General features: G+C 45.3%; 1 protein-coding gene across 2 annotated transcripts in view; it reads left to right on the forward strand.

The window, feature by feature from the left end:
• STAG2 (STAG2 cohesin complex component) overlaps positions 1-24,001 on the forward strand; it is a 1,427,207-nt gene that overhangs the window by 558,639 nt on the left and 844,567 nt on the right. For both annotated transcript variants that reach the window (XM_085608133.1, XM_085608134.1), the window contains exon 16: positions 12,437-12,548. In XM_085608133.1, the coding sequence (XP_085464259.1) occupies positions 12,437-12,548 (112 nt within the window). The remainder of the gene's footprint in view (positions 1-12,436; positions 12,549-24,001) is intronic.

The raw sequence follows: 24,001 nt of genomic DNA on the forward strand, positions 1-24,001 counted from the left end.
TATCCAAGACTTTTCACAGTAAATTACTTCACAAGAGACAGGAGCACGAGTCGCTAAAAGTAATAGGCAGTAAGTGAATGAGGCATGAGAACGGCTGAGAGAAAGATTGTGAGGTTTGAGAGGGAAAGACAGAGTGGAGAAGTTGAGTGAGGAAAGAGTAAAAAGAGGAGAGTGCAGAAAGGGCAAAAGACGAGTGAGCCAAATGAAGAGTAGACAAAAAGGGGAGAGAAAAGAGTTAAAGTAGAAAGGGGCAGAAATGTATTAAAGAGGGACATGGATGAGAGTAAAGAGGGGAGGAAATATGAAAGGAGAAGAGGGTTGTGATTAGAGAAGCTAAAGAACTGGGCAGAAGAGGGAGATGCAAAGAGGGAGGGAGAGCAGAGGAGAGAACTAAGGAGAGAACTAACCAAGAGGAGAAAGAAGAGTTTGAGGGAGAAAGTGAAAAAGGGGTGTTATGCAGAGAGAAAAAAGATGAAAATGGTAAATGGAAAAGAGAAAGGGAGACAATTGGGAGAAAGAAAATACAGGAGCCAAGAAAAGAGAAGCAAAGATATAGAGGTGGAAATGCTAGGCGCTGAGTGAGCAGTTGCGGATACGAGATGATGCATGGAGAGAAGGATGAGTAAATGGGGTTAGGTGAGGAAAGAGAAGTGGTGGTCGGAGTTTCCTGATTTTTGAGAGAAAGTGAAGGAAAGAAAAGTAATTTCTGAATATCCCTTTACACAAAACTGCCTCGTTCCACTGATGTTTAGATGTCAAGCAGTGTTACTCTTAAGGCATTGAAATGTTCCACATAAGCTCATGGAAACACATAAGCAAGTTGAAAACTTTGTAGCTTTATTTGTAAAATGAAATCCCAGTCTACTTAGCAAGATCTCTACTTAAAATTGTTTTAGCTGCCTTTTAAGTACACCTTGAAACATAAAGTTGCATTTGATAATCCAAGATGTCTGCCTCTGTCTCCCAAAAAACACTATTTAAAGGGTTGCTGGAAAATGTAGTTTGCATTCTGAATGCCGTTGTACAGTTCATTCTCCACTCATGAGAAGCCTCTTAACTTTGCCAATGCTTGTTCGCAGTAAGGTAAAAAGTGCATATATAATATACCTTGCAAAATTGTTTCTCCGAAACCCTCTGGGGGATCATTTTCATTTTAGTGTCTAAAAATAGATAAACATGCAATCTGTTTTTATAAATTGGTGTCTGGTTTTTGAGTATCTTCATTGCTTCCTCATCGATTATTCTGGTGCTTTGTAAATGCTTTACGCTTGTTCCTTTGTGTAAGCCTGACTGCTCAGAGCCACAGCTACCCAAGGTTGATCTAAGGGCGTAACAACAAAATCTACGGGCCCTAAAGTGGTTTGTAAGTATATTACATGGTGAGGATTTCACAACCACACTATATAATACACCCCATTTCCTCACAGCGCACCCTCCCTAAAGACTCATTAGGTTTATCAACAACTTATGCCTCATCTGGGTGCAGTTACTGATGATGGTTCTAAAATTGACCACTTAAATACCAGTGTTACTTTACGCCGATGATGCGATTTTGTTGGCCAGGACAATGAGAGCTTTAGGGAAGTGTAGTAGAATCATTTGTTTCATAAGTGGGCACTCTTGATTTAGCAACAATCTTTGGAAAGTCACATTATGGTATGTGGCCCATGGAATAGAAGCTTTGCGTCTGACAGGGGTCAGTCCCTTAGTTGTGTGAACAACTTATCTTGGGGTTACTTTTAATTCGGGAGGATTGTGGCAGCTCCAGATTAACATGTTCGAAATGGGATTTTTGATTGGCTAGGGCATGTGCCAAAGTCTGGCGGAAACCACCACTCTAGTCAGGATAAGGGAGTCACACTCCTAAAATAATCCCTGCTCACCCCCTTGGTAGCTTGGCATGCGCAGTCAGGCTTATCTTATAGGCAGTGTGTAAAGCATTTGCACATAACCAACAGCAATACAGTGTAAGTACTACAAAAGGACACCACACCAGTTTAGAAAATCATCCAATATTTTTATATATTTAAGACAAGACCAAAAACTATAAAAATCCACAATACAGTACTTTAAAAATCTCCATCTGTGGCTATCCTGGCGTCGTAAGCAAACAAATTCAAACCGTTCGTGGGCCAGCTACGGTGTCGGGAAGACCTGCAAACAGTAACTTTTAGAAATGAAGGGAGTCGGTGACCTCCCGTTGAGCTTCCGAAAGCACGGCGTCCGCAGGTGTCCGTTCCAGAGGTCGGTGCAGGATTCATCGGTGCCCTTGAAGTCACACGTGTTACAGGTCAAACTCCCATCTGTTGAAGTTAGGAGCGCTGGTGTCGGCAGGCGGCGGGTGCTGCGGTGTAAAGTGCAGCGGTGCGGTGCCCTCTGGTCGCGGTGCGAAAAGCGACCTGGTGTCGGCGTCAGATGGCGTTGTCACTGATACCAGGGTCGCGGTGCGAGGTGAAGGTGGTCGCGGTGCGAGGTGAAGGCGGTGCTGGCAGGTCACGGTGCAAGCAGTGGTGGCGTCGTGACTGAAGTGCTGTTGTCGGCTGACAAAGTGGAGTCGATGGTGCTGGCGTCGGTAGGCCAAGGCTGCGGTGCAGGATGAGGGTAGTGTCTCGTGTAACTTTATGAGCTGTGCCCTCGAACCACGGTGTAATCAGCGACGTAGATTTCGGCATGGAACGGCATCGCCGGGGATACTAAGGCGTCGTCGTAAAGCGAGGCTGTGCGGAATGCGGTGCCCACAGGTCGCGGTGTGAGCAGAGGCTCGGCGGCAGCATCAGCAGGCGTTGGTGAGACCAGGGTCGCGGTGCGGCATTGCGGCAGTGCCCTCCACGGTGCCTTCAGGACACGGAGTCAGCAGCAGCGTCCTAGACTGCGTCTGGTTGCGTTTTTCTCTGTTGCAACACAAAACACAGTCCCCAGTGCTGAGGGCATAAGTCTTTGCTGTTCCTGAGACTTCTTTAACAGAGGGCAAGCTCTACCTCAAGCCCTTGGAGAAACTCTCAAAAGTAGATTGCAGAATGTTCAATCCAGTCCTTTCACTTCCCAAGACAGAAGCAGCCACTACAGGCCAACACAGCAAAGCACACGGCAAAGTGGTAGTTCCTACTCGCAGCTTCTCCAGCTCTTCATCTTGCCAGTCTTCTTGATCCAAAAGAGTTCTAAAAGTCAGGGGTCTGAGCCCCAATATTGATATCCCAAAATCCTTTGATGTCTTAAGCAGATCGTGTCTGTGGCCAGCCAGAACCAGTTCTGCCTTCTCTGGTGTGACTTCCCGGCAGGAGGTGGAGACTGCATGGTCAGAGGCAGACCAGGCCCTTTGAGGTGCAAGGAAATCTCCTCCCCCTTCCCCAATTGCAGCCTGGGTCTATCCAGCCCTTTCCTGACCCACTTAGACTATCTGGAGCCACTCCTGCTCCCCAGCCTTCTGTCATCTAAAACCCAGACAGGCAATCCACATTCCAGCAGAGGCACACAGGAGGACTGAGCAAGAAAATACCTACTTTCTAAAAGTGGTATTTTCAAACACAGAATGTAAAATTCACCTTCACTAAAAGATGCATCTTTACATTCTGCGTTCAGGCATACTAAACTTTATTTTCCTACCCAATTCCCCGGGCCAGTTATGTTTGAGATATTCTAAACAAACTCCCTATTCTGTCCTATGGGGGAACAGGTAGCTTTGCAATAGCGAAAAACGAAATTACCCGTAGTTCACTATCATGACATGCCAAACACAAGGACATGTCCTATCTTTCACATACACTACACCCGGCCCACAAGGGTACCTTAGAGGTGTCTGACATGTAAGAAAAAGGAAGGTGAGGGATTTGCAAGTGTGTGCACTGGCCAAGTCGACATAGCAGTTACAAACTGCGCGCAAACTCCGCAATGGCGGGTCTCAGTTGCCTTTTACGGGCCGTTCGTGTGGGTGGCAAAAGCCCGTGCTGCAGCCCACCAACGGCATTCGATTCACAGGCCCTTGCACACACAGTACACTTTACTAGGGAGTGACACAATCAAATGGGCTAATCATGGAAACACCAATCCATAACACATTTTACCACAGGAGCACTTGCACTTTACCACTGATTAGCAGTGAGAAACGTGCGCAGAAACACTAAGCCAGCACAAACCGAGTTCGAACCGGGAGGTCTGAAAGCAAAAAACTCAGGGGAAACACGCCAAAGGATGCCAAGTCTAACACATCTCATGTATGAAATTCATCAGGGCGGCTGGGGCCATCCTGAATCTCGTACCGCTGTGCTTAAGGGGCTCAGTTTCTCCCCTTTTAAGAATCTATAACCAGCAATGTGTCCCTGTGGCTATGCATGGAGCCAGGATTTGGGGGTACCACAATGGTTCTGTCCTACAGATCGAGGAAATATTTGTAGGCACCTTTTTAATCTCCCACTGGGAGCTGAACCTACCCTATGGTACGGAAAGGATTAGGCTGGCCCCTCCATTGATATGGGTTAGAGTATGGGTCAGCGCTGAGGCTGGTTATAACAGGCAGGCAATCTTAGATTGTTTTGAGCTTGATAGGAGCCTCTATTCCTCGGTTGCATTATGTACATAGGATGGTCAATGAAATAGGTTGCCTTACTTATTTTCTGCTCCGCATGCCATAGTTAGATCAGACTAACTACAGGTTAAAGGCAAGTTCAGGAAGTTTGGCCTGGACCAACAACTGGATCAGGAATATCATAAAAGCTCGGTGCAGGATTATATTGTAACTGTAACATTTCCAGAATCTCACCCTGTAACTCAGTAGATGGGAAAGATCTCTTCAATTTCGTTTCAGGGCAGGCACTTTGTTGAGATTGTTTTCAGGGAGATGCCATTCAGTCGATAACCTGTGTATCTGCCTGTCTCTGTGATGGTGCCTCTGCAAGATCACTGTTGCACTTTGTTTTTTTGTTGTAAATGTTATAGGTGTTAGTTAATGCTGTATCTTAAACCGATTTTAAAATGTTTATGCTTAGTGAAATTTAATAAAGCTTTACTGCAGTTGCATAATCTTGGCAGCCCGTATGTATGTTTTAGAGTTTTATCTTTTTGTTTTAAAAAAAATCAGCGTTGAAGTATAGGAAATCTATGAAAGGTTTTTAAGCCACTCTCATTGATGTTCCTTTGCCTGTAATGAATAGTTGTGATTCCCTGAGCTGTGACAGGTTGAAGTCACCCCTTGTGGGTGCTTATGGTTATTAATGTCTTTGCAGTGACATCAATTCCAATTGACTAGTGTTTTAATAATGATTGCATTTTAAGTTTTGCTTCCGTAACTGATGTATTATTTTTTTATCTTTTATTGTTGATGTAATCAGATTTATATTGACTCAATAGACCTGGTGTAGGAGTGATTAACGCACATTAGAAACAGTTTGGGCTTTGCGGTTGCTTAAAATGGCAAAGTCGAGTTAACAGTTTAAAACTGCCCTTCCACTTTGCAATGGCAGACTGGGAGGCATGTTTTACTCTATCCCACTCTAGATGGCACAAAAAGTGATGCAGTTCCTGAGGGGACACTCTAACTTGGGGACTTAGAAGCAATTAAAGCTATGCCAATTGGGTAGAAGCCAATAAACAATTACCTTTTTTAGAGTTGGAGCACATGTGCTAAGTTCTGATTAGCAGGGCAAGTGCATTTCAGAGCCTTTACACCAGTGTCTAGTAGTGAAAATGGGGGGCAAAAGGTGGGATGAAACATGTGGAAAGTCTGTTTTCTCACAGGACCCAAGTCATCCTAGTGGCTTTGGATTGGCTACGGAGAATAAGGTATTCTGAACTCCTGAGCTTGAGCTTCTCTCTATTGAATAGGCTACAACTTCGGGAGGATCTCCTGTTGCAGAAAAAGGGCAGGGTCCCGCACCTCAGTGTGTGCAAGCTTTAAACTTCATGCTTGGAGATTGAGCAGCGACATTTGACTTCTATCTTCCTCCTGAGGTCTGTGATGTCATGTTGGCAGCCAGGAGTCTCTGGGCTTATTGACCACTCCTCGAAAACCACACCAGCCTTATCACTCCTTTTTGTTGATTTGGCAGAGCTATTCGATACGGCCAACGTCAGGAAGGGAACCCAGCAGTTTTGCGGTTGAGGTCATGGTGCCCACCACATGTGGCCAAGTTCAACTGGCTGTCCACTGCTATCCTCCCCCCACCGCCCAAACCCCTGTCCCAATTGCAAAACCCCTTTAGTGTGACCTTACGGGTGCCCAGCCAGCTGGTAAGGGTCAGAATCCAATGATTCTTAGGTTGGCAAGCAAGAACGTCGGACAGATGTGTTTTTCAGATTGTTCATAGAGAATGCCTTTCACTGCCCTCTGCCTCTACCCCCAACACACACAGTCTGACGGAGGACCAACCCTTCGTTTTGAGGTAGGAAGTGCAGGCCCTTTTGTCCAAAGATGGTATCCAGAGGGTGCCAGTGCCAGAAATTGGATCTTGTTGTTAATCCCACAAATCTGGTGCCCAAGGAGGCATTTGTCTTATTCTGGACCCTCTAGAAGGAGAAATTGAAAATGCTCACCATACCCCAGGTCTGGTCTGTCTTCAGTCCTGGACACTGGATGGTGTCTTTGGACCTGCAGGACGCCTATTTCCATAGTTCCGTCCTTCTGACCCATTGACGCAACAGACACTTCGTGATGGGACAGGAGCATTTGGAGGTTAGGCGTGCCAGTCTTCCCCTACCTTTACAACTGGCTATTGAATGTTGAGTCTCCCCAGGCTGTCCCGAACCACCTCCAGACTTTGGCGAACCTTCTGTCATCTTTGAGGTTCACTATCAATGTGCCGAAGTAACCCCTGACTCCTCGGACTCTCCCATTCATTGAAGCCTTTCTGGACATTGTTCAGTGATGGGTTTGTCCCCAGGGAAAATGTGTCCAGGACATTCAGGCTATGTTCCTGATTTTCAGCGTCAACCTGAATTTCAGTAAGGTGGACTCTGGGATTGATGGTCTCCTGCATCCTGCGGGTGAAGTACACCAGATGAATAATGAAGTCTTTGCAGTGGAATTTGAAGTTCAACATCAAGGAGAGTTCTCTGACCACGTCCAGATCTTGCAGGAGACTGCAAAAAGACCTGCATTGATGGTTATTGGATTGTGACAGTGGCTGACCCCTCTCCCTACCTCGCACTGAGCTGACAGAGGTAACTGATGCATCACGTCTGGGTTGGGCGGCCACCTGGGAGAGGTGGAGATTGGAGTCCTCTGGTGTCAGGTGGAGTCCCAGCTCCATATAAATGTTCTGGAGCTGAAGGCCATCCGCTTTGTGCGGAAAGGCTTCCTTCCATCCAGCAAACTGAGGTTGGTAGGTTGGTACAGGTGCTAGGGACCGCACCACTGCCATGTAGTACTGCAAAAAATAGGGCGGGTGGTATCTTGGACTCTGTGCGAGGAAGCCTTGCACCTCTAGAAGTGGCTAGACCACAAAGCAATTTTTCTGGTTTCCTGGTGGTGAACCAACTGGCAGGGGCATGATAGTTGAATGCCAAGGCAGATGAGCTCCGCCGTCCGCACCTAGCGGGTCATGAATGTCAGTTGCACCTAGAGGTGGCACAAGGTCTCATCTGCAAATCGAAAGAACCTTGGTTCGATCTGTTTCCACTACTGAGAACGTACAATGTCTGTGCTTCAGTGCGTTAAAGTTTTCAAGATATCTTTCACTTGGAGATGTGTTCCACTGCGAGTGGAACTCAGGACTCCTGCATGCTTTTCTGCCGATACAACTCCTTCCCCAAATTCTCAAGAGGATCAGGACCAATCGAGCCCAAGTTATTCTAGTGGCTGCAGTTTGGGCACAAAGAATATGGAATCCAGGACTCTTGGATTTGAACATCTGATACCCGATCTGCCTGCCCCTCCGGGCGGATCAGCTGTTTCAGCAGCAGGGCAGGGTTGTCACCCAGGCCTTCGTAGTCTCCACATTCATGCCTGGAGATTGAACAGCAACAGCTGAACACCTCCGACCTCCCTTTGGAGGTGGTTGATGTCATCTTGGCAGCCAGGTGTCCCTCGACAAAAGTTGTATATGCCTGCCATTGGGATAGGTTTGTGGTTTGGCACGCCAGATTGCCTCCCTCCAGGCCAAATAATCTGGCGTTTGGTTGTTAGTTTTATCCCTAGCCCGGCAAGGCCTTGCTCTGGGCACAGTTCAAGGGTACCTTTCAACTCTTTTATCTGTTTTGCGGTTGCCGGATCAGCCCTCTTTATTTAAATCTCCAGTTGTTAGCTTTTTGAAAGGGTAGCAACATTTGTTTCAGCCCTCTCCTTTCATCATGCCACAGTGATACCTTAACATTGTCCTCACTTTCATGATGTGTGCTTCATTTGAGCTGCTTCACAGCTATTCATTATCGCTCCTCACCCTCAAGACAGTGTTGCTCGTTTCCATAACATTGGTGCTGCATGTGAGTGTGCTTCATGCTCTGTGTTAACTCACAGTACACCACTTCCTTCCCAGACAAACTGAGTTTGTGGACATGGGCATCTTTCTTGCTTAATTTGTGGCTCCATTCCCCTTCTGTCATAACATCGCCGAACTGGCATTCTGTGCTCCACCTCCTCCCTCTAAGGCAGAGAGATTCCATAGGTTGGACCTCAAGAGAGCACTGAAATTTTATGTAGATCATAACAAAGAACATAGGGTGGACAATAAGCTATTTCTTGTTTTTGATGGAGTGAAAAAGGCAATGCTGTGCAGAAGCGGACCATCTCCTGGTGGATCGTGATCTGTACTAAGATCTGCTATGCACTGCCTAAAAGGCAGCATCTTGAAGGACTCCTGCTCATTCTCCTAGGACCAAATTTGCTACCACTGTGTTAGCATGCTGAGTCCCTGCTTTAGACATTCCTCAGGCAGCTACGTGAACATTCCTTGGTATATTCAAAAGCACTGTTTTCTGGACTATCCGGTTTGCCAAGAGGAGCATTTTGCCCCCTCTGTCCAGCAGGACTTTATGGTTTAGGTCCATTCACAGTCTCCTCTCCAAAATAGGCACTGCTTTGGTACCTATTCAAGGGGTGAGGAATCTGCAACTAGAAGTTTCAATCAGAAAAAAGTATTTTTGGTAAAGCTCTTTCTGGCAGAGACTCCATTTAGCCGCAAATTCCTCACCTACCCTCTCATCTCTCCCAGTTCTGTGAGTTGATTCCGTCAATTATTAACACCCCAAGTTCAGGAACCTGCACATTGGTCACACAATTTGCTTTTTGGGCTCTACTTCTGGAGTTGCAGACAGACTCTAAAGCAACTGACATCGGCATACTAGAGTAGTGCCTATATAGGCTCCGCTCATCCTTTCCAGAGCAGAACTATTCAAGTCCGGGACTGCATGGTGGCACCTATAGGCATGCAGAGGTACTGCTGAAAAGTGTCTGGATCCAGTCTGGTGCCTGGAGAATATTCAAAAGATGCAAAATATTAGTCTCCACCCGAAAGATCATTCTCAATTCACTTCCTTTCTTATGGTAGTACATGGCTTTAAAAGCAGCATTAGGCTTTGAGGGCCTAATGAACCCATAAGCCAAGTTTTCATTTAAGTAATGCTTGGAAAATTCTGTTACTGGGTGAGTGCATGTACTCTGCTGCAAGGTTCCAAATTGATTTTACAATTGCAGTTTCTTTGTAGGGGGTAACATATGCTTTTTTCTTATCATATACATTACTAAGCTCTAAATGAGAAGGGGGCCGGCAAATTGCACAACCAATAACTGACAAAATACTGATTCCTGTAAGCACCCTTGGTGGACGAGACTACAGATTTACATGAAGTCATACAGACTAATCCTGTAAGTGGTCTGAATTTATTTGTACTGTCCTTGTGGCCCAGTTAACATGTGTATTGTCAATCAGGGCTTTTCCAAAATTACGTTGGATTGAGAAGCATCTATCAAATATAAGCATACTTTTTTTGTTTATCTTTCAAAACAGACCATGTGTGCTACCATTACTGGTATGTCAAAGGAGGATGCGCAACTACCAATTCACACAGTTTATAATCAGATGCCTTTTTCACTTATGTGCCTGGAAGGTTAAGCATTGATTTTCTGTATCATCTTGATGGGCCGCTAACCACATAGAAATGAAAATTTGATCTAGACATCTGTTCAAAAGGATATTTACAAGGCATCCCAGAAGTCTCAGGAGAGGATCTTCACAATAGGGGATGTGTTTGCTGGATCCTCTCAGCCCATAACCAATATTGTAGGTCACAACAGTGACCTCAGAAAACTAGACCAACTCAAAGATGCTGTGGCACTTCTGCCACTAAAACAGAGGAACAGTGCAGACACGCCTGGGTCTTTGCTAGTACCTGCCACAATTATAGATACAATGGAGGGAGGCAGTATTCAAATTCTCACTCAACAAGTCAGGGCACACCTTTTGAGAGTTGTGTTTTGGATATTGTGCACTTTGGACATTAATTGACAATTCATTGAAATTGTACAAACTCTGTCCCTTTTGCTTCTGGAAAAATAAGGTGAACTTTTTTTGACCCCGCAAGAGACATACTCCATGTGCAGTTGGAAGGAGTCTGTTCTAGAGTTTTCCTTCTGCAAACTAAAGACTGGCGGTTGGCATCTAATTATGGATCTATGGATATTTGTTTTGAGGGAACCTGTTTTTAGGATTTTCATCCTGTTGAACACTTTTTCAGCTTTCATTCTATATGATATTCGTACTGCCAGCGACCTGTAGCATGCCTACTTCATATTCATTTAATTCTAAAACTTGAACAGTAAGTTTGTTTTATGGTATGTGACAAAGCTATTGCTTTAGAATTGTGCCCTTTCACCTCCAGTCAGCAAAATGCATCTCTCCACTAGTGCTGAATCTTGTTGCGTTCACTTATATCCTTACATGGCAAACAGGCTGTGCGAGCACTTGAATTGGAGAATCTGTCTGTCACCTCTGTTATATTAAACAACATTCAATGTTTGGAACTGTCCTTTAACTTGAGCAAATTAAACCTGTCTCCCTCCAAAATATTGGTGTTTCTTGGTGCAGACATATGAAAGAAATGCTCTGATGTTTCCATCCAATAAACGAGCTAAAGGTTTGCAGCTGTTTAGGACTTAAGGGCAAATATGTATATACTTTCCTATTTTAAGTTTTTTTATTTCTGTTCTATTTCAGTGTTTTATAATTGTAGGAAGCTTGCTTTGTATATGGGATTTCCACTAGGTGGGTATACCATGCAGAGTCCAGGGGTTCTCTGTATGTGGGCAATGAAGACATTCTGATGATATGGCGACTGATATTTCTGTATGAGCAAATGCTGCTTATATATTCATGCTTGACCTTCACAATGTAAAACTAAGAGCAGGTGTTTTGTGTAAATTGCGGCTGGTCTCTACAATTAGACATGCAATAAAGCTATACGAGGTGAACTATGCTCCCAATACTGGAGTGGAAGTAGCTCCTGGTGGTCCAGGAATCTTGCAGATGGTCACTAGGGCATTCTTAAGTGACTTACAGTGGGGGAGATAGGTCATAGTGGGAGCATCCATCACAGACAAGTGCATAGAGGTAGGGGCTGCACGTATTCTACTTTGATACCAGCGGTTTCCAAAGCAATGGAAATGGGTTTTCCAATTACTAACAAAAAGCAAAATGTTCCTTCAGTGATATGTTGGTTATCATCAGTTTGAATTGAAAACCAGGAACCCTAAGTGTGCAGTTTCCTGGCTGTTTGGTATGCAGCTAATGATTTTTCTTATTTCTCAATGGTGGTGTTGTATGCACATCTTCCATGAGAGGCTCGATGTTCACTGCATGGCGTCTCAGGAAGCTGGGATAGCTTTATCAGCTTATAATGGAGCTTTGAAATGCATTGCACTGAGGATAAATGGAGTAACCCATTTAGAGGATTAAAGTTCACTTGGAAAGTCTTTACCATAATGTTAATATTGATCCAAAGCCACAATGCAGTACTGGTTCCCTAGTTCCAAAGCAGACAGCTCTGGCTGTTAGGCCACATCTCCCGAGCTGTGCTGCCCAAAACCCTACATACTTGGAAACTTCACTTGCGTTAAAACAGAAGTAGAAGCAGGGTGTAGATCTGTAGTACTGTTGATTTGAAACCTCATTTTTCTTTCTTTTTTGGCTAAACTTATCTGTCAATTGGTGAGAAACATGATGTTCTTTATTCAATTGTCCTTATTCTAGTGTTGCTCCTAAACTTGGGAGATTTAATCTCTGAATTAATCAACTAGTGTCTGTATAGACTAAAATTTGAAACCATACACAACGTGCTTTTATGTTGGTGCCAAAGAGCGTTCATTTAGGTAGACACCAATATATAAATATATCTGCAATTCATAAAGCTATTTTGACATGTTTGGTTACAAAACATTAAAGGCTTTCAAAGAATTCAAAATAGAAAAAGACAGTCTTAATTCATTCTTTTTTTTCCCTCTTTACCTTTCTAGACTTTTTAGTTGTAGAGAGCCCGATGATGATGGAATACTCAAAAGAAGAGGGAGACTTAGTCCAAACGCTAATCTCGTTAAGACTTTAGTGTTCTTTTTTCTGGAAAGTGAGGTAAGCTGAATATTTCAAATGAATGTTGTCTGGTTTCTTTTAATATCAACTTTTAATATGCAAGATGTTTTCTAAAAGTACATGTGAATAGTTATGAAAATTCTGTTGCAATAGTTTTGAATTACTTATTTGATGGCATGAACCTGTAAAACAATTTGGTTAGTTTCTGAAAATGCTTGACAACTTAATCTGATAGAACAACCGAAGGGTCAAGTTGTAGAATGCCCCCTTAGAAAGATGTAATAAAAATTATTTTTCTTTTAATTCAGTTAATCTTGGCTTTGTAGTTTGAATTTCACACCAATGAAAATGTAACGGCATCACATTCATGTGATCTCTTCTATTTTTCGATGCACTATTATCAGTGAAGAGACCTTTAGTGAAGTAGACTACTTTCAACAACTTAAGTCAAAATAAAATTAAACACTTTGATATAAAGGCAGAATATTCATTTAGCTTCTATTTTTGCAGCATGTTGACAATGATATATTGTGCCTTTATCCTGCCATAATAGCAGTGTTGGGTTTGCATTGGTAAGTTTCGAGGAAAAACCACATAGATCATTTTTTCTGCCAGTAAGTTTGTAACTACAGTTGTGTCTCTATAAAACTGTTAGGACGAGAAAATCAAGTTTTTCAACTGCCAGTGCAAAGACAAGAATGTATCAATGAGTATTGGCACCTAGCACATCTGATTTCACTGCGCATCAAATTGATGCTTCCATGTGAGGAAATGGGGTGTATTATATTGTGTGGTTGTTTGGCCTTGTCGTGTAATACACTTAACTACCTCTTTAGGGCCTCTAGGTTTAGTTTGCTAAACCCTCTAGTTCAACCTTGGGTAGCTGTGCCTTTATGCTGCAAGGAACAAGTGTTAGGCATTTAAACAGCACCAAAACAATTGAAGAAATAACTGACACTCGAGGAATCCACCCCCGATGTATAAAACTACAATACTTTACTTTTCTGTATTTTTAAACACCACAACAAAAAAAGACCCTTTCGAGGATTCTAGACATCTAGATTTTACAAGAAACATAAAGTAAGTCTTTTCACTCAACTGGGAACAAGCATTTGCAAATTCAACTAATTTGATATTGAGACACACTTTGAGGAAAAGCTTTGGCTAGTTGTATTGCGGTTGGTTAGAGTTGCTTTGGGCTATTAACTCCTAGCCAGTTGAGAAGGGGGTGTTAGGAGTCGGGTGGGGGGGGGGCGAGAGGGCAGTACAGCCCGCTAAGTTACCTTGGTAGAAGGAGCAGTATTCAGTCAGCTCCAGGCACTTTTAGCCCTTTGCTTGAGGTTCCTATGGAAGTGGTCCTGATGCAAGGGATACAGGTTGCTGAAGATGCTCAAAGATGGTGTAGATGTGATGCTGTTGATGGGGGTCTTCCTGCGGCACCTCAACCCCCGCTCTCCACGAAGGGGTGAAGGTGTTCTGGCCCAGTGATCCACATACCCTGAAGTCCTCTTGGTCCTGGCAGAAGTCTAGTCGCCACTGGGTTACCAGTTGCCCAGTATCACAATCGGTCAACTCCTTGGTAAACAATGAATTGGTGGCTAGGCACTGAGCGCAACCACCTCTGTATACTTTAAGTAGAGTGCAGTTTAAAGACATGAAAAATTGGCGGTCCAGGGAGTAAAAGAAGCCACCTACCACTTGTTACTGGAAACAGAACCGTTTCGACAAACAGCCAATGCCCGAGCAACCTGAACTTGAGAGTTCCAAATGAAGTCCAAATTGATCCATTCTTTATTGCATTTGTAGGAAGCTCGCTCTCTATATGATATTACCACTTGGTGGTAATACTCTGCACAGAGTTCAGGGGTTCCCCAAAAGTGTACAGGGCTCAATGTAAAACCCAGAGTGCTCTATTAGTGGTAGTGTGGGTGAGAAGCCTTAAGCCTAACACAGAGAAGTGTAAGACATGTTCGAGGCAGATTACACACTATGCATAGATAGCCATCTGTTGTTGGGCCCGGATGTTTGCACTTGTTTTTGTCCTGGAAAGTCTTTGGAAGTCACGAGATAGGTGACTCCACATAGGATCGTAGTGCGCATGGGCATCGGCTCCATCCTCAGATTTGTTTTTTTCCGCCATCGGGCTCGGATGTGTTTCTCGCGCTCCAGTTTGGAACCGTTACCGATTCCTGTTTCGACGTGCAATCCTTCACCCTTTCGCCGGTATTGTCTCGATCGCGAACCCTCATCAGTGCGCATTTCTTCAAGTCTTGGATTCCGGTCGTCGAAGAAGGCCTTCGGGCCGACCTGAGCCTTTGCATGTGGCTCATGGAAAGGACGCCTTTCAAAAAGTGTCTTCGATGTGGGTCAAAGTTTCCCCACACCTATCTGCATAAGGTGTGTAACCTCTGCCTCTCTCCGGAGCACGAGGCCAGAGACTGTCCAGCTTGTGCCTCTTTCCGCTCGGAGAAGACCATCTGAGATCGAGGAGCTCGAAGGACCATGGCTCGCTCGTCGACTTCGATCCCCGATGACATCTTCCAAGAGGGCGTCGATGTGCTAGAGGAGCAGGTCGAAGAAGGCCTCATCAGCGCCTCCGAAGCCGATGACTCTGACATCGAAGAAGTGACTCCGTCTCAACGGGTCGTAAGTACAGACATCGACCCTGACCCACTCCCTACAACAAAAAAGGCTTTGGTCACACCTTCACCTTCGGGCTCAGGTGCACACTGACACACTGCTTCCCCTGCCCTGCCCTCGGGCCCGGCAAAGAAGCCTACCAAGCCTTCCAGGGACTCGGGCTCGAGTCAACATCGGCACCGAAAAATAAGCCACACCCATCCTCCGTGCCGACTGCTACTTCCACCCCGAAGCCCTCGGCACCGAAAACACCAAGCAGTGACTCCCCGGCACCGAAAAAACACTCTGAGCTGACGAAAAAGCTACTCCCCAAAGGTTCGGACTCACACTCTTCGGAGCCGAAAAAACCATAGACACCGAAGAAGCACCAGCCTGGTAAACCACACGGCTCCAAGCCCAAAACTGCTCCGGAGCCGGCACCGAAAAAGCCCTCTATTTCGACACCGAACACCCAACCTTCTTCAGAAGAGCTTTTTCGACCGAAAACTCTAACTAAAGACCCTAAAACTGGTCAATTGACTCTGAGTTCCAGGAAAAGACCACTGGACATGCCTGCACCATCTCCACCACCTAAAAAGAGGGACATACCCACATCACCTCTTAGAGTCCCTTCTCCTCCTCCACCTCCCCCACCACCTCGTTCTCCTACACCATCCCCTACACCAGTAGACGATGATGACACATATGACGACACAGGGGACGGTGCGGACGACCTTCCACCAGGGTCCCCAGTCCACCAGCTTCCCCTGACACCTGGGATGACTATAATACGCCTGATGTCCCTAATGTCCCGCAAGATGACATCTACCCCTCTAGGCCTTCCCCACCAGAAGACACCATGGGTTTTAATCAGCTGGTACACCGAGCTGCCCAGTACCAAGGGGTCGACGTACATACAGAACCGGTCGAAGAGGAGTTTTTATTGGACACTTTTGACACCACCCAAAGGTCCACATCCACTTTACCCATGCTCAAAGGGGTTATTAAACACGCTATAGAGGTATTTAAGGACCCTGTAAGGGCTAGAGTCATCAATCCTAGAATTGAGAAAAAAATACAAAGCTGCCCTTATAGACCCAGCTTACATTAAGGGCCCTGTTCTATTAGACTCCATGGTTGTCTCAAATGCTAGAAAGAGGGCTAACTCGCAAACATCAGGTGATGCAGATCCGCCCGACAAAGAATCTAAACTCCTGGACGCCTCTGGCAAAAGAACAGCATCCCAGACAGCTAATATTTGGCGCATCGCGAACACTCAGGCCCTGTTAGCCTGATACACTAGGGCTCACTATGATGAGTTGGAGTCCCTACTACAACACCTCCCGGACAAATGCAAAAATAAGGCCAACGACCTCATACAGGAGGGTAAAATTATCAGCAACACCTCCATGCGGTGCGCTCTCGGTGTGGCAGATACAGCATCCAGAGCAGTAAACACAAGTGTCCTCCTCCGCAGGCACGCGTGGCTACGTATTTCCGGTTTTAAACCTGAGGTGCAAAGCTCTATCCTCAACCAACCATTCGACCAACAACATTTTTGGCCCTGATGTCGATGCATCCCTTGAAAAGATGAACACGCATTGGCATAGCCAATAGGTCTCGCCTTTGGGACCTTATAAGTATTTAGTTATGCAGCACAATATCATTGGTACAACAGCATCAACTGTTGCATGGCTAAACACTTCTAAGGTCCCAAAGGTGAGACCTATTGGCTATGCCAATGCTTGTTCATCCTTAAAACCCTGTTCGTCGTGAGGTGGTACAATTGCTCCAAATACCGTGTTTTCCATTGGTCTATGGAATGGCATGACTTCGTATAAAGAATGTAACTAACCCTCTGTGCTTGGATAATCTGATCATTGAGTTTTAGGGCTGATAAGCTAAAAACAAACCGACTGCCATAGTTTTAAAATCACACAAGGTTTGTTTAGCGACTTCCTCATGATAAAGCAAATCAACGGAAATATTGGGAACATGCCCATGTCAGCAAGGATTCACTATTCTTTGCTGAATTTGCCCCACGATGGCTAACAGGGTGGTTTATTTTTGAAGCACAAAACCGGAACCTTCTCACTCACACTTTTCTAAATAAGAGCAATTCTTTCATGGTTCTTCACGTAACGTGAAACCATGTAGACTGATTCTAAGATGAGGGATATAGTTTAGAGGTCGCTGGAATCCTAAAAGAACGGCGCGATTTCTGCTCATTGCAAAGTATGGCTAACATTTTGCAAGTGTACAAACATAGTATAGTGTTTTGGAAGTAGAGCAATGAATGCGAACACAGTAGTACTTAAATGTTGTTTTAAGTACGAGGCTGGTGCAACTCTTAGATAGGCAGAAATGCTCAAGGAAAATAACTGTTCGAAAAAAAATTATTTTGAAAACACCCATGTCCTTTGTGGAAAGTAACTTACAGCTGAGACAGAAGTTTAAGCGGGCACGCGTCCTGAGCAAAAGAGAGTGCCCAAAATACATCCTTTATTTCAAGCACCGTCGGGTTTATAAAGGGCGGAGCTTCCGGGATGACAGCACTAGAGTGAAAAGATCCCTGCTGAAGCTTGGGAAAAGAGACCACCATTAGAGAATAGTAATGGTGTGTGCGCGCGCAACGGCAAAAGTTGTCCGACCTGGATCTGGCCTTCCAAGAACATTGTGGATTTTGGTTCTCTGGTGGCTGCCATCCTGGTAGGGTGAGTCCAGTGCAAAGCCTGCAGGCTCCGCTATGGGAAACTACTCAGCTCCTCTACAGCTAAGTGAGGCGAGGGAACCAAGAGATGGGCGATTGGAAACCCTGGCAGCTTTTAGCACATTACTTTAGTAAGCATCCAAATCCCAGGGGGTGATTCTATATTCAAGGCGTGTGATCAGGGGGAATCGTGACAGTGAGAAGGAAAGGGCCGTGTGTGGGGGAGGGGGGCTAGGGTGTGAGAGAGAATGGCGAGGCAGAAGTAGAGGGAAGATGTCAGGGAGGGTGGATTGTTGGGAGGACAGATGGTCGGAAGAGAGTGGAGATAAAAGTAGAGAACTGAGGATTAGATTAAAGAGTGGGCAAGAAGAGAGCGGGAGAGTTATGACAGAGAAGCGAGGACGAGAGAAAAGAATCAAGCGTGCGCACCGAGCGAGTTGTGCGCGTGCGACTGCAGAAGTAGGTTGGCGAGTGGTGTGTGGGTGCCTGCTACAAAAGCCTAAGAATAACGAAAGAATGACGAGGGAGTCTGAGAAGGGAGGGTGTAGAGGAGAGGATTAAAAAAAAAATGCTTAAAGACATCTCGCGGCCTTGAGCAAAAGTAAACAAAGCTGGCTGCTCGAAAGAATGACGAGGGAGTGTTGCGGCATCCATCTCAGCAAAGAAACCAATGGTTGAGCACGTCATCGCGCAAAAATGATTGTGGAGAGGCGGAGTGAGTTTTCAAAGTGCTGCTGACGGCTGGCGGTTCGCGAGTGCATGCTCGCGTAAACACAAGCGCTAGGCAAGCCAGCAGCACTTTGAAAACTCACCTACTAAAGTCTCTCCGAGCAGCGCATGCGCACTGACTCAGCGAGACCTAAAAAGGACACGTACACAGCAAAATCAATGGAAGCCTTGCAATCGCAAGCTCCCAGACGTTCTTTTCGTCGCTCATCCTACAAGGGCAACTCCAGGGGCTACTAGTCTGATAACCAATCCACCTCTTATAAGGCTCCCAGCCAATCCACCTTCACCAGAGGTTATAAGAGAGCAGGATACAGAAGCAACCATAACAAGGGCAGAGGCAAGACTAACACCACCTGCTCTGCCTTCACCCCTGCCCAATGACTTCCCTCCGCTTCCCCCAGACCGTTCAACTCCAGTCGGGGGAAGACAACAGTTCCTTCCTGTCTGGAACAACATCACTACAGACAGGTGGGTGCGACAAATAGTGCAATCAAGTTACTGTCTCAAACTTACCTCTACCCCCCAAACATTCCACCCAAACAGCGTCCGATGTCAACAGAACATTTGTCACTTCTGAAACAAGAGGTAATTTCCTTACTACAAAAAAGTGCAATAGAACTGGTTCCCCTGCATCAACAAAACAGTCTTTCTCATACCAAAGAAAGACTGCTTTCTGAGACCTATTCTAGACCTCAGGCCACTAAACCTATACATACAATCAGACCATTTCCACATGGTCACACTTCAGCAGGTCCTCCCTCTGCCTTTACAGGGCGACTTCCAGACTACCTTAGATCTCAAGGATGCCTATTTCCATATTCCCATTCACACAGCTCACAGAAAATATCTCAGGTTTGTAGTGGACGGGCAGCACGATCAATTCAAAGTACACTCTTTCGGAGTCACAACAGCACCATGGTTATTCACAAAGTGCCTAGCGGTAGTTGCAGCCCATCTAAGAAGACAACACATTCACGTCTTCACATACCTCGACGACTGGCTCATAAAAGCCAGCTCGTACAACCAGTGTGTTCATCGCACTCACGCGACTATCCAATTACTCCACGACATGGGGTTCACAATAAACCACACCAAGTCTCATTTGCAACCCTCTCACACGCAACAGTACCTCGGCGCCACAATAGACTCCTCAAAAGCGCTAGCCTATCCCAGTCCAGCCAGGATAGCAAGCATGCTCGCTCTCCTCACCAAATTTCAGCCACATCACTCTCTTCCAGCTCGAGTGTTCATGCAGCTCACAGGGATGATGGCCTCTTGCATATTCATAATGCCTCGAGCAAGACTCCAGATGCGTCCCATACAAAAGTGCCTAGCACGCCAATGGAACCAGGCTCAAGGTCAGCTAACAGATCTGGTGTTGGTAGACGGTTGCACTCATCGCTCTCTGCAGTGGTGGAACACTAAAAACCTTTCCACGGGGCGACCGTTCCTAGAGCCAGTTCCTCCAATTGTCATGACAGCGGACGCATTCTCCGGCTGGGGAGCTCACCTATTACATCACACCATGCAGGGCAGGTGGACACCTCAACAAAAGTAATTCCACATCAATCACCTGGAATTACTGGCCATATTCCTAACCTTAAAAGCATTCCAAAAACAAACATCAGGCAAGACTGTCCTAGTCCGCACGGACAACATGACAGCCATGTACTACATACAGAAACAAGGCGGGACACACTCTCTGCAGCTCTCTCAGCCTGCACAGAACATATGGAGATGGGCTATACCTCAGAACATTTTTCTCCTAGCCCAACATGTCCCAGGAATCCAAAACACCATAACAGATCTGTTAAGTCGTCAAACGCAACTGATCCACGAGTGGGAACTTCATCCACAAGTTCTTCAACCATTCTTTCAAATGTGGGGGCAACCACAGATAGACCTCTTCACCACCCACAAAAACGCCAAAGCTTTGCCGCCAGATACCCACAACATTAGCCAAAGGCAATGCGATATGGATGAACTGGTCAAGCAGATTTGCGTACGCCTTTCCGCCTCTCCCACTCATACCACTGGTGGTGCGCAAACTGCAGCAACACTCAATGACTCTCATTCTAGTTGCTCCAACTTGGGCCAGACAACCGTGGTACACCACATTACTGGAACTGTCCGTAGTTCCGCACCAAAGATTACACCTCTCACCACGCATCTTAATCCAGAACCGTGGAGAGATCAGACACCCGGACCCAGCTCAGATCAACCTTGCGATCTGGCTCCTGAAATCTTAGACTTCGGTTACCTTAACCTTCCTCCTGACTGTATGAACGTCATTAAGGAAGCTAGACGCCCTACCACTAGAGCCTGCTACGCGGCCAAGTGGAAACGATTTGTGATATATTGTCATAACAATAACATCAATCCCCTAGATGTGTCTATCCAACACATCATAGGCTACCTACTACACCTACAAAGGTGCAACTTTGCCTATACGTCTATTAGGCTACACCTTGCTGCCATAGCAGCATACCTACAAAATAGACAACATTTATCAGTATTCAGGGTACCTGCCATCAAAGCCTTTATGGAAGCACTCAAAAGGATAATTCCTCCCAGAGTTCTACCCTCACCTGTGTGGAATTTAAACATCGTTCTCACAAGACTAATGGGACCTCCCTTTGAACCGCTACATAAATGTGAGCTACAATTCTTAACATGAAAGGTTGCTTTCCTAGTGGCCATTACTTCTCTAAGAAGAGTTAGTGAGCTACAGGCACTAACTATTCAGAAACCTTTCTTACAAATCCATCACAATAAGGTTGTTCTCCGAACTAATCCTAAATTCCTCCCTAAAGTCATTTCTTCCTTCCACCTCAATCAATCTGTGGAGTTGCCCGTATTCTTCTCGCAACCACACACAGTCGCAGAAAGAGTTCTACATACTTTAGATGTTGAAAGAGCATTGCTTTATTACATTGAGAGAACACAACCTTTTCGAAAGACTAAACAACTTTTTGTTTCTTTCTCACCACCACACAAAGGCAATCCCATATCAAAATCTGGCATAGTCTGATGCATTGTTAAATGCATACAAATTTGCTACCACAAAGCAAAACGTACTTTAACTGTTCCTCCTAGAGCCCATACTACAAGAAAAATAGGGGCTTCTATGGCATTTTTAGGGAACATTCCCTTGGATGACATCTGCAGAGCAGCTACATGGTCTACACCGCACACGTTCACAAAACACTATTGTGTAGATGTGCAATCAAAACAACAAGCTAGTGTGGGCCAAGCTGTACTCAAAACACAATTTCAGACTACTTCAACGGATACTGGTGGCTGCCGCTAAGGAGGGGGACTGCTATACAATCTATGCATAGTGTCTAATCTGCAGCTCATTTGCCTCGAACGGGAAATGCTACTTACCAGTATGCATCTGTTCTTGGCATGTAGAGCTGCAGATCTACACAATCCCACCTGCCTCCCCGGCTTCCTTTATCTGTTCCAGTATTATCTTATTTAGATACACCATACAAGGGCATCTTCCTGTTTCTTACAAAACTCCATCATTTCACTGCTGGTGAAAAACAATCTGAGGATGTAGCCGATGCCCATGCGCACTATGATTCTAAGGAGGAGTCACCTGTCTCGTGACTTCCAAAGACTTTCCATGACAAAAACAAGTGCAAACATCCGGGCCCAACACCAGATGGCGATCTAAGCATAGTGTGTAGATCTGCAGCTCTACATGCCAAAAACAGATGCATACTGGTAAGTAGCATTTCCCTTATTGCACAACAATGATCAGTAATGGACACACGACTCAAGAAGGAGATTCAGACCAATTTTAGAAAAATATACTTTGTATTTTACTTTAAGACTAAGGTCTTTGTAATAAGGTAAGTACGTTTTTAATTACAAATACTTTTCACTTTGAAAAATCCACACTTAAAAACTTTTCAACACAGTCCGGTGTTATCCTATGGGGAAAACAATATCGCGGTTAAACAGGTAAGTACTGCACTTACAATCCCAGTCTTCAGAGCCGAAAGTCAGAAAAGCCCAGGGGTCAGGTGAATACCAAAACTGCACCACCAGCAGCTCAGGGGTGGCCGGGTGCAGATGTCAAAATCGGAGTTCGCCCCAAGGGGACCATCTTCTGCTCTCAGGTCCTAGGTACTCAGGATACCATTTACTATGGACTTACGAAAGGTAGCAGTACCAATTTTGGATTTGTTATTACAGAAGAAGCACTGTCACAGGGGACCTGGTTGGTAAGGACCCTGTTCACTTCATTTGAAATCCAATCAAAATCAGGAAAAAGTGGGGGGCTAACCATGCAAAAGCGGCACTTTCTAAAGGCAATCTTCAGCATAGGTTCAAAGGGCTACTTGTAATCATGAACCCTCCTAGTTCATATGCACCTTTAGCCAGCACTTGTTTCATCGCAATGGCAGTACGCCTTCGACTTAATCAGGGCTACTATCAAACAGAGGCAACCGTACACAAGTACTGATTAGATATGAAACATAATTGTTCCCACCACCAGTTACATTAACGCAAAAATATATATAGTTTAGTCCATAGTATATTAGACTTATTATATGTACTTAGACGCATATATTTTTGCATTGACATGACTGGTTGGGGGAACGACACATGTTGGCTCAGTGTTCATATGGAATTACAAGAAGCCCTTTGAATATTTGCTGAAGATTGCAATAAAGAACTATAGATCAATTTGAACTTAATTTTAAATTTTGAAATTTGGGTTGCTCAGGTGGGGCGGGGGAGAATTTTTTTTCACATAACTCTTCTGTGTGACTTAGCTGTGCACTCTTGACGACTCTCCTGGGTCCTGTGGACTCTAGTGCAACTCAAGCATCGGGTCCGGGTCTCTGGTGCTGCATGGTGGCAGGTTACTTTAGCCAACTGACTCTTTGAGTCTCTTGCTTCGGGTGGGCTCCGTAGAGTACTTCTCCATGAGCAGGACAAGCAGGCACATTCCCATCTTCTTTGCTAGCCTGCACGTGCAGTCCACTGTAGTCCAGCCTCTTTGCCTGTGCCTCTTTACAGCAGGTCAGTTCTCCTTAGTTCCACCTGAGTTCGGGATGCCAGGGATGCCCTTTTATGCTCAAAAAATGCCCTTAGGGTAGGATGTGGTCGGTAGCCAATGGGCTACCAGGTTAGGTCCTGATCAACACTTCCTGTGAAGTGTGCATCTGGCTCTCCCACGATGCACAATTCTGCCCACTTCCAATGTGACAGACACCTATCTCAATGTCCAGAGCTCTCTAGTCCAACCCAGAGGTGTGGCTGCCAAGGGGGCTACACACCCCTGAAAAACCAGCTTGACTGTAGGTTTCCACTCTCCTTCTGGGGTCCCAGCCAGTCTACTTAAACAATGGGGCTGCTCCGCTCCCAGTTGTTCCCCATTTGCTCTTTAATAGCAACTTTAGCTTTGAAGATTGTT

Source organism: Triturus cristatus, chromosome 5_2 (assembly GCF_964204655.1).
Source record: "Triturus cristatus chromosome 5_2, aTriCri1.1, whole genome shotgun sequence".
In the NCBI taxonomy this organism is placed as follows: Eukaryota; Metazoa; Chordata; class Amphibia; order Caudata; family Salamandridae; genus Triturus; species Triturus cristatus.